At 39.4% G+C, this 12,426-nt stretch overlaps 1 protein-coding gene across 7 annotated transcripts in view; it reads right to left on the bottom strand.

Annotated features, from left to right (window-relative positions):
* The window catches only part of rapgef2b (Rap guanine nucleotide exchange factor 2b), a 290,810-nt gene that overhangs the window by 48,410 nt on the left and 229,974 nt on the right, over positions 1-12,426 (bottom strand). For all 7 annotated transcript variants that reach the window (XM_052009267.1, XM_052009270.1, XM_052009268.1 and 4 more), the window contains one exon: positions 9,287-9,444. In XM_052009267.1, coding sequence (XP_051865227.1) covers positions 9,287-9,444 — 158 coding nt within the window. The remainder of the gene's footprint in view (positions 1-9,286; positions 9,445-12,426) is intronic.

Here is a 12,426-nt window from a genome sequence, read left to right as displayed (position 1 = left end):
CTTAACCATAGAACCCTTTGGCCCACCATGTTGTGCTGTTTATCAAACTATCCTCACACTATCTAACCCTTTCCTCCTGCATATCCCTCTATCTCACATTCCTCCATGTGCCTATCCAACAAACTCTTGAACCTGTCCAATATATCTGCCTCCACCACCACGCCAGGCAGTGCATTCCATGCACCAACCACTCTGGGTGAAAAACCTCCCCCTGACATCTCCCCTGAACCTCCCACCCATAACCTTAAAGCCATGCCCTCTCGTCTTGAGCATTGGCGCCCTGGGAAGGAGGCGCTGGCTGTCTACTCTATCTATTCCTCTCAATATTTTATATACCTCTATCATGTCTCCTCTCATCCTCCTCCTTTCCAGTGAATAAAGCCCTAGCACCTTAAGCCTCTCCTCATATTCCATATGCTCTAATCCAGGCAGCATCCTGGTAAATCTCCTCTGCACCCTCTCCAACGCCTCCACATCCTTCCTATAATGTGGCGACGAAAACTGAACACAGTACTCTAAGTGTGGTCTAACTAGAGTTTTGTAAAGCTGCATCATCACTTCGCGGCTCTTAAACTCAATTCCACGATTTATGAAAGCTAACATCCCATAAGCCTTCTTAACTGCTCTATCCACCTGTGAGGCAACTTTCAGTGAACTGTGAATATGAACCCCCAGATCCCTCTGCTCCTCCACACTGCCAAGTACCTTGCCATTTACCTTGTACTCTGCCCTGGAGTTTGTCCTTCCAAAGTGTACCACCTCACACTTCTCCGGATTGAACTCCATCTGCCACTTGTTAGCCCAGCTCTGCATTCTATCAATATCCCTCTGTAAGTTCCGACAGCCCTCCACACTATCCACACCACCACCGATCTTCGTGTCGTTCGCAAACTTACTAACCCAGCCTTCCACCCCCTCATCTAAGTCATTTATAAATATCACAAAAAGTAGAGGTCCCAGAACCGATCCCTGTGGGACACCACTAGTCACTGCCTTCCAATCCGAGGGCACTCCTTCCACCACAACCCTCTGCTTTCTACAGGCGAGCCAATTCCTAATCCACACAGCCAAGCTTCCCTGGATCCCTTGGCCTCTGACCTTCTGAAGAAGACTACCATGAGATACCTTATCAAACGCCTTACTAAAATCCATATAGACCACATCCACCGCACTACCCTCATCAATCTTCCTCATCACCTCCTCAAAGAACTTGTGAGGCAAGATCTTCCCTTAACAAATCCATGCTGGCTGTCCCTAATCAGTCCATTATTCTCCAGGTGTTCATAGATCCTATCCCTTAGAATCCTTTCTAACAGTTTACCTACCACAGACGTAAGGCTCACCGGTCTGTAATTCCCTGGACTATCCCTACTACCTTTTTTGAACAAGGGGACAACATTAAGTAATTCCTGAAACATCAGATCTCAACTATATTTCAAGCAAATTATGGATGAAACTGAAAGCAAAACAGACTACAGGACGAATAAAGATATTAACATACTGCCCAATCTATTGTTCAACAATCCATCTTATCTTGTTCTTTCATCTTCCCAACCTTTTGTAAAAAGGCATTTTAGCAACTAAAGCAAACAGATATAAAAACCAAATACATAATCTCAGACATTGCTGCTGACTAAAAAAACAAACACTACCCTGCTTAGACCAGAATATCAAAGTACATTTTGTACATTGTACAATAGGAAAGAAAGTAAATATTTAGACATGCTTTATACTTCAATACATAACGTATAGCATTCCATATATAAATTCATAAACTCGATTAAAACTAATTCTGTTCACTACATAATTGCCCCAACGTACAATTCAAACCAGTGGGTTACCTACATCATTCTACCAAAGAGCACAATCCGCAAATTTGAGTCAGATGCTTCTCATATTATACATCTATATACAGTATATGTACATATCTATATATAAAATTTAAAAAATCCACTGAATGCACTTTCATTGTTTCCCACTGTGCTTTTTCAATCATGGGAAAATCAGTTCTTTCTTAGGGCTGAGGTGGATTATTACAATGCATCAGGTATTTTAATACTAATTTCCAATTTCTCATCTCAAGATAGCCTGATACTCATTTTAAAATTCCATGAAATAGTAATATAAACAGTTTCATCGGTGACTGAAAAAGCCAACATGACACTATGAGCTAAGGCAAAACATTAAAAAAATTCTTCACTAGTTGATGCATTACAGAAAGGATGTTTTTATCACTTTACTTTTGTACAGCTGTTAGTAACTACAATTTTACTATCTGAATAAATAATTGGTCGTACAAGTGGAACAGTTTCACTCTTCATGTGTGAAATCCTTGTTGACAACAGAAGCACAAAATAAATTTGCAATAAAATGTTGGACCATCTTATCACTATCTTTGATTTTGATTTTAAATTGCTTTTTTTTGGATCAAACTGGTTTGAAATAAGTCATTATCAACTAATGATCTATAATCTAAAATGATCGATTGCTTCTATTCATCATTAAATGTGCTGTGCTATGCTATAAAAAAACCTTACTGCCTGAAAATGAAAACTGACCAAAATTCCTTATCCTTAAAGCATTTGGTGTCCCCTTAAAAGTATTTAAAGTTCTCTAAAAGTATTTAAAGTTCTCTAAAAGTATAACAGCACCTGACAACAACATTTAAAAAAACAGCAGCATTGGGCTCTCTTGTGTAACACCAGATAACAGAACCAGTGAGCACTAAGAGAAAACTGGTTATCTCATCTAATTTCTTGCATCTACAGGCATTTAGACAATGCAGATGAGCCTCATCAACCATCCCTTGCAGGCACATGCAGAACACATTACTACGACTTTTCAGCTGGAGGGTGCTGCTTAATTCTATATCACTGCCCTTTAATTCCTACGGATAGGAATATGGAAAGGTGGATTATATCACCTGCAAAAGGGATCTCCACTTACAGATGGGGTGTTCCAGGAAGGTTTCCCCAGAGGGCAATCACTGCCCTCATTTGTGAACAATCCACTAATAGTTAGATAATCTCATGAGACTGATCATAACAAGTACTCACAACTTAAGACTTCTTCATCACATCTACAACAGGGCAGCATGAGGCTGCAGCTTGTGGAGATATTGCCTCACAGTGCCAGCAATCCAAATTCAATCCTGACCTCCAGTGCTGTCTGTATCATGCATGCAAATTCTTCTTGTGGTTCTGTGGATTTTCTCTGTGTACTCCAGTTGCCTCCCACATCTCAAAGACTTATGGGTTGATAGGCTAAATAGTCATTGTAAAGTGCCCCTAGCCTACAAGGAACGTGGAAGAATCTGGGGAAATTGATGGTAATATAGGGAGAATAGGTCATGGAGAAATTGAGTGAGGAAATGGGGTTGCTCAGTGAGCTGGCAATGACTCCACAGACTGAATGTTGTCCTCCCTAGTTTGTATGGAAATATGGAAACTCTTGCTTCACCTCCATTTTTACTCTGCTCACATATTTTCTTGTAACACAAGCTGCTTCCTTCTCAAATCCCTCCTCTCTCCCTTGCCAGAGTCATGCTTCTCTGCCTGTTTCTTTCCCTTTATGTAACTTTTTAACTCTCCTTGTCTCTATTTTTTCGTATTCCCTCACCATTTCTCTGTCCCACACACATAGTCTGCAGTCAATTCCTTTCATTCCTCTTGGATCTGATGCTGAAAGTTCTTGGGACCTGTTCCTTGAACACTCCAAACTGAAGGTAGCTGGGCTGGGCCAGAAGCAATAGATCTGTCACAGAAGACACAACCAAGGGTTGGGAGCCTGCAGCTGGGATCTATTAGGCAAAGTCATGAATAGCCCAAGAGATAGGGAGATTCCCAATTTGGCATGATACAATGTTCCTTTCTTTTTCAATCTTTTTATTCGTTTTCAAATTAATACATATTAATATATCAATGTTTATACATGTAATACAAAGCGATCAAGAGAACAATCATGACATGGATAATCATAAAGAACAATAAAGTATTAAAAAATCTGTAGCTCCAATGATCTGTTAGTGAATGAATGTAATATAAAAGAAAAAGATTTATTATAAAATATAAAAAAAAGAAAAAACCCAAAACAATAAGAAAAATTATAAACAATATATCAAACCAAACTAAGCTAAAAAAAATTTAAAAAACCCAAAAAACAGAAAAAAAAACTGGACTAAAATTTCTCAATAGAAACAGAGCAATATTATGTCATCAACTCCGTTCCTCTAAATTGAAAGGTTATTATAAGGGGATCTATATCATGTGAAAATATTGAATAAATGGACTCCAAACTTCCTCAAATTTAAGCGAAGGATCAACAGTACCACACCTAATTTTTTCCAAGTTTAAACATGATATAGTTTGAGAGAACCGTTGAAAAGTAGTAGGGGGTATTGGATCCTTCCATTTAAGCAAATGGATCGTTTGACCATTAATGTAACAAAGGCAATCATACGGTTAGCAGAGGCAGATACATGGCCAGATTCTATCCTTGGTAAACCAAAAATTGCAGTGATAGGGTGAGGTTGTAAATCAATCTTCAATACATTTGAAATAATGTTAAAAATATCTTTCCAATATTTTTCCAAAAGAGGACAGGACCAAAACATATGTGTCAAAGAAGCCACATTCGATTTACATCTGTCACATATAGGACTTATATGTTGATAAAAACGAGCTAGCTTATCATTTGACATATGGGTCCTGTGAACTACCTTAAACTGTACCAAAGAATGTCTGGCACACATTGAAGATGTATTAACTATGATACAATGTTGCGATGTAAGGATTCTGCACTGCTCTTCCACTTCTTAAATTTTAACTGATGTATTTCGTCACTAACCATCTGCTCCATGCACCCTCTCTCTGCCTCCTTGCCCTCTTTTTCAATCTCTGCTTGTCCCCCTGGTGCTCACACTTTGATTTACTCTGACTCAAATACACAAACTAGTTCTATCCTCCCCCCAACCACCCTCACTCTCAAACACGTGTTGAAAATGACTGCACCAGCTCATTCAATTATATGCCAATTCTTCAATACACTTGTTCCACACACCATATCACACCAAATGACTATTCCCTACGATCCAAGCAAGCCACAATATCATGTTCACTCAACCACTTTTCACAATTGTTACCCATATTAGGCAAAGATCACCCAGAACCTGCAGAATGCAACACCAGCCCAGAGAGGATCTACCCCAGCCCTGCAAATTGATGTTTTAGGGACAGAGCGGTAAACCAAATTGGTGATGGCACAGGCGAATCACAAGCACTAACTAGGAGCAGTGGAGCACGTACTTATTGCACCTTAACACAACCTCACTCATCAGTGCAGATGTCTTTAGCTGAAAGGACTTTATCTATAACCAAGAGACCTCAATTCCAACCATTCTCAAGTTATTCATCAATAGGTTATTAAATCAGCATGTCATTAAGGTGCACTTTGACAACTAGGCACCCCGTTAAAGTCAGAGCCTGCACTGTAGTAAATCCTTTTATCAGTACAATTTTCACAATACAACACGCTATGTAAGGGGAACTACCAGACTCATATGCATACAATCCAACATAAATCTTTAACACAGACACCAAGACTGTATATGTTTTTAGATTCCATTTGCGCTCATGTATCTAAAAGGAAGAACAGCTAAAGATGATTGTGACATTCCAAGCTTACCCGGGGAAGCACAAGTCTCCCACATTGTGAGGACACTGACTATAGCAGCATCATAGATATGGGACCAAAGCTTGAAATCACAAGCACATTCTTCATCTTGGAGAGCCATAAGCAATTTAAGGCATATTTGAAAACACTTCTCTTACAAATGATGCACCAAGCAGTAGTATCCAACCCTGTGTCATTAGCTTCTGCATGAGCTCACCTCTCACAAACAATTAGCAAATCTTTATATGTATCCAGAAGTCAATATTAACAAAATGATGCAGAACACTGCAAGTGTTCGCATTGCAGTTAAGAGGCATGCTTAGTGATCAGATATTTGCTGTGGAAAATTGCCAATCACCACATAACATTTATTTCTTTTCTCTTCAAGTTTCCTTAAAGATGTAGGGAAGGGAACTCAGGATACAGTCTTTTCTGCCCCAGAAGAGCAGAGCCTTTTATCCCAGAGGAGCTGCCAGATGAGCATAGCATTCTATTGGATTAGTGCGTAAACCCTAACAGAGCACCAGATCAGACAGTAGCTACACAAGGAAACAGATTAGGGTGCAGTTTCACAAAGTGAGAAACCAGGCATTAGCAAACTGCAGTCAAGCAGGAAGAGGAAGAGAGCTACAGTCTCTGCACCAGAGGTTGTCTAGTCAGTAGTGGTGTCTCAGAGGGTCAAACAAGCCCTATGATAAGAGGCATTTTGGTAAGCAATTTAAAATGCCTGGAGCAGTGTCTGGCACCATGAGACGAAGAGGAGTGTGAAGGAGTCCACAGGGGAAGTGATTACCTTTTGTATGTCAGGCAAATGTTGATGTTACACAGTGGCTGAGGGAAAATGTTTTTGCCTCTATGAAGGTCCTGTTGCAGTCTTCCAGAGCTCTGCAAAGCAGGGACAGGAGCCAGCTACTCTGTATGATATTGGTACTGCTATCAGGGAACAGGCAGCCATCTTCCAGGGTATATTTGCTGGCCCCAGCAGGGTTCTAAAGGCTAGGGTTATAGTAATGCAATCTGGGCAACACCGGGCACATCATCTAGGCATTAATCTTGTGCTTTGCAGTGACAACTGTGCAAATACTCCAATGCTTTGTTTCACCTACCTCAGTTCAGTAAAGGTACGGAACTAAAGGAGATAAAATATGAACAAATCTACAGTGGTTGTTATATGGTTGCATGCACAAATCAACACAACTTTTATACTTAAAATGACACAGTGAGAGGCCATTCAACCTACTGGATCCATGCCAGTTTCCATCGTATATCCAGGACTATGGCAGTGCAGGAACTAAAACTCCTACCTTCTTTATTGTTATCAGGAACTCTCCTGCAGCTGCTTGGTGGTGCACCCAACCCTACTTCCCAAGTCTGCAGGTTCACCAGTTGGCACATCTCAATCTGGTGCTGGCCTTTCAAGGGCACAAATTTATCATGGGACTCCTGACCAGCTGGTTCTCCCCTTAGCTCTACATCTCAGAGCCAAGGGGAGAACTAGCCTTCCAACAGCCAGAGAACAGCCACAAGGGAAGTACCATGCCACAAGGGTAAATTTTTCCGAGCCTACAAGGAAAGTTCACAAAAAACTAAGCAGCAGTGACAAACGATTTTGATTCACTGTTTTAATGTTTCCTTCACAACCAAATATTTGGTGCAGTTAGTGCTCCTGCCTCACAACTCCAGGGACCCGAGTGCAATCCTGACCTTGGGTGTTGTTTGAGCAGAATTTGTGCATTCTCTTCCTAATCAAGAGTTTCCTCTGGGTGCTCCAGTTCTTCACCCTCCCCTGCCCACGCCACACAACCCCCCCCCCCCCCCCCCCCGCCCTACTGCCCCATCCTAAAGACATGCTGGGAGGTTAATTGGCACTTGAATTAATGGCACAAAGAATCAAAGGGGAGTTGATGAGCATATGGGAGAGAAAATAAATTGCAGGGTTACAGGGAAATAAGGAGGCAGAATGGAACATATAGGATTGATTATGTGGAAGCTGGCACGGACCCAATGGGTTGAATGGCCTCCTCTGTGTCATAAGTATAAGAACAAGTTGTTGTTGATTTATGTATGCAGCCATTTAACATAACCAATGTAGATTTGATCAGATTATATGTCCTGCTTTTTCCTAGCCTTAATTAACTGAGGTACATCAAGCCAAAGGTATTGGAGTACTTGTGCAGTTATCACTGTAAAGCACAAGATTATATTCTGCAAATAGGTGATGTTCCTGTGGCAGTTAATGCTCTCAAATTTGAAGTGTTACAGAAAATGATTGTTTTTTTTTAATGAAGTTGCAAGTGATGGACATCCTATACTGTAAAACTAGCTTAATAGAAACTTTGGTTGCTTCTTGGTAGAATTTATTGCTAGTTTCCTATTTTGAGTTTGGTTTCTTTTAGTTTGGGAAATGAGAATATTCATCAAGAGTTTCATTGACAAAGCTCATGAGCTGTCTCAACAAGAACCCTGTTCATACATGACCTGTGTTTAAGTAATGTGATCTGCTTGCAATTAGAGCACAGAGACTGTATACTGAGATCCTCAATGTCCAGTTAATCTTACACCCAATAAAGACTATTTAACTAGGTGGCAACAAACACTCCTCATAGCCTCTGGGAACTTCATTTCATCCTTTCAATTTAACAGATAAAAAGTATAAAGTGATGACAGTTTACAGCTACCTTCAACACAGATTGTTTTTTAAATTTTGGTGTTCATTTTAATGATAAATCAGATTATTAGGAAACAAAAATTCAGCAGTCTGTGTATTAACATGGCACACGGTTTCTGTTATGTTCCAAAACTGCAGGAAGAATTCTGTGCTATTTGTAGTCAAGATTTCTTTAATATTTATGAAATTAAACAAGAGCACGCAGAATGCAATAGTGACGTTATTAAAAATGTTGAAAAAGTCAATCCGCAGTATAGTTTAACCCTATTCAGGAGGCACATATAATTATACCAGGGCAAGCTTTTCAATTCAGATACTACCAACTCAAATTTAGCTTGCCGAATTTGACAGATTTGTCTGGCAGGTTGCCAGCCACTAAACTCAGACTAAACAAGTTTAAACACACTATTTAAAGGGAATAAAGATGGTGGCAATCTCAATAGTACACTCACTTGAAATGAGTACACAACACCAAACCTGTAAGCAACTCTAAATCATTGCAGTAAATATTTATATTTATTGTCTCAAGGCTAATAAAACTTTATTGCAAATTGAATAGTAATGTACTGGTTGATGGGGCAAAAGAAATGGAATAATTCTATTAATAAGCACGCATTTGTGTAGTGTGCAATGACAACTCATTAGTTTTTAAATGGAAGGTTTTTATATACTACAGGAAAGGCATAATTACAACATAATTCAGTTACATCATGAAATTTATTACAGTAAGGAACTGGTTAAATTTGAATTCTTAATCCAACAGCAAACTTTCAGTTATTAGCCAACAATTTAGAATCACCAATTCAAAATACCTATTTCTGTAAACCATACAAATTAAATGTAGTAAGAATAAGGTTTCTTTTCTCTTATAAAAAGAAAGTATATGCAACAAGTATCCAAATCGGGCAGCAAACAGGAATCACATTTTGGAATTACATTTACACTCACCTGGTGTAGTGTTAAAATCAAGAATGCGATGATGCGATTGCAACAGGTCAGGATTACTGGATGATAAGGTTCCACTTACAGGTAGTGCAGGTGCAATATGTCTAGACTGTTTCAATCCAACTATGCTGTCGTCCTGGGATTGACCAATGCCAATATCACTGTAGGAAGCAGGAGAAGCACAAAACTGGATCAATATTGCCAAACTTAAGCCATACAATTGCTGCACAAACAACAAATGTAATATTCAAAGCCATTGGCCTAACAGATCAATGCCAGTGCTCATGCTCCACATGAACTTTCGTCAACTTTTTGCACTGACTCACTTCATAAACACATTCTCCTACTCTGCTATTCTTCAAGTGCTTTTTACCTTCCCCTTAAATACTATTTGCTCAACTTTAAACTACAAAGAAGTCAAGGTGTTTGAGGAAAAAGTGGGAAAGTAATGCTGAAGCCAAGATTAAGTCAGCCATAATCTTTATGAATAGCAGAACAGGCTTGAGGAGCTGAATAGCCTACTCTTGCTACTGTTTTTCATGTCCTTATGTAACTTTTATAAGTCCACAGGATGCAGGCAATGCTGTTAAACCTAGCACTTTATGCCAACCTAATCTTACTTGAGCAGGGAATTATAAGCTACCTGAACTACCATAGACCTAAAGATGAAGGTACTCCTACAGAACTGTTAGGTATGAATGCCCCATATTTGTCATCTACCAAACCCAATCTTCATTACGATCCTAGAGATAATACGTTTTAATTAGATTATACAGTTAACATCTGAAAGAGGAGGTATGCTATGGGACACCAGAGATGCCACAATTGAAAGCATCTTCAAGAAAGGAGGAAAATATAATTACTCTAAGTTCACAGGGGTTTTCCTATCTGCCACACAAAAGGACATTACCAGGATCCTCCACAATCACCACCTCCTACCAGCCAAAGTACTGCTCCCCAAAATTCTGTGCATCTACAGGTACATTGGACATAACCTTCATTACACATCAACATCAAGAAAATACAGCGAGCGGCATCAACCACTAGACATGGCTTTTTTTTATTTCACAAGAGCCTTTGACTCTGTTAATCAAGAGGGATTGTGGAGCATCCTTTTCAAATTTGAACTTCCACAGAGACTTGTCTCCATCTTACTTCCACTACAAGATGACATACAAACCATGAAGTTAAACTCTCGGTCCACCATACACCCAAAATGTCAGTGCAGATTGGTCTCAAGCACCAGTGTGTCATTGCCCCAACACTTTTCCAAATCCTTCTCACCACAACATGGTTTCCACCTGAAGTGGTGGCAATCTATGGGACAATTGGGAAATGCTTTAACTGATATCACCTCTACTCAAGGACAAAGGTCACCCCAACTTCAATCAAGCAACAAAGATTGCATATCCACACACTTGGAAGCTGAGCTCAGAATCTTGTTGCTTCATTCAATGAATCATTTAATACCTACAAAATAAAGGTGAAAATGTAGGTCACTTTCTCCTTCTCTGGAGCCACCTCTCATGAAAGCTGACATTAATGATAAAATTCACCATCATCTCCATTATGGCAGCTCAGCCTTTGCTGTCAGAAAAGTGTGTGTGAAGATCAAGACCTCAAAATTGGCACAAAGCTCACGGTCTACTGAGCAGCACTGCTTCCTGCCCTCCTGTAGATTTTTGAATCATGGACAGCCAGCACGATGAAGCGTTGGAGAGGTATCACCAATAACGTTTCCACAATATCTGGAGGAGTGATAAAACTCTGCAGCTTCAGTTACAAAATTCATATGACCTACTATCCTTGTACCATTCCAAAGTGTGTCCTTGAGTACAGTAGCATAGCAGTTGAATTAATGAACTAGTAATCCAGAGGACCAGACTGAGAACTGGCAATAAGTTCAAATTCCACCACAGCAATAGGGGAAAATAAATTCAATTAATGAAATAATTGGGAATAAAAAAAGTCTAGAATGAGTATGGTGACTATGGAACTGCACAAAAATCTTTCTGGTTCAGTAATATCTTATGTTCCCATTGGGAAGTGACCCTGGTATCCTTACCGGATCTCTCCTTTATGTGATGCCAAACCCACAGGAATGTAGTTAGCTCTTAACTACATTCAAGGGAAGTAAAGATGAGCAATGAATGCTGGTCTTGCAGTGATGTCCACATCCGGTGAATGAATATAAAAATAAACTTTGAACAAACGTATTTGTCTTTAGACATCAGATTGTTCTTGAAATGTCAGCTTTTCTTAAGTAATATACATCTTGAGAGACTAATGGCTGTTTTTGACTGCTTTTCTATGTTGGCTGAGACCAAAGCAGGAAGTGCAAGGCTATCTACACTGAGAGGAAATTGAAATAAGTTGTCAAGACTCACAAGAAGTCACACTGCATCACTCTACTAAGTAATTACATACAGTAAATGGCTAAACTATTCAAGCATGCTTTCTTTAGCATTTTAACTCTTTAATCAATGTTTGAGCAAAGGTAGTTTGAAAACTTGATGAAGAATGATAAACACCAAAGTCAAGAAATTTTGACAAAGAAACTTGATGCCAAATCACTAGTTATCACAGTAAAGGATAAAGATTGAACAATGATCAATGTAATAGACAAAGCTTGCACAGCAGAGCTGAAGTCTGAAGACACTAAACAGAGCATAAACAAAAACATAAGCCAAAAGAATAATAGAATGTCTGCTCCACAACCCATCACATGAACAAAGCATTTGTATGGTAGTCAGGAGCCTAGCACACTGAAGCCAATCACTGCAGGGCTTAGAAAATGGGATGTCATGTTCTCTTACGGAATCAGAGATCACAGGGTCAGGTGGAAATCCACAACCTTGTAAGTGATCTGTAGAACAGAAATCAATGACAAGGTTTTGAGAACCTGGTCTTGTTACCTTATCAAGTTGTGGGTCACCTTTGCATTAATATTTTAAAAAATTGCATCATCTATGTAAGACCAGTTTAAATAAATGTGAGTAAAACTTACTGATTATAAAATTGTTCTTGATGGAATTCAAAGGGAGTTATTGGAGCTGGACCAATGACCCTTTATTGAGAAAATTACCATGGGGAAATGCACCCACAGTGATCCATTAATATTTTCATGGTCAGTGACATAATAT

This window comes from Pristis pectinata, chromosome 2 (genome assembly GCF_009764475.1).
Source record: "Pristis pectinata isolate sPriPec2 chromosome 2, sPriPec2.1.pri, whole genome shotgun sequence".
NCBI lineage: Eukaryota > Metazoa > Chordata > Chondrichthyes > Rhinopristiformes > Pristidae > Pristis > Pristis pectinata.
Note: the sequence above shows the minus strand (reverse complement) of the source record. Positions and strands in the feature narration are given on the sequence as shown.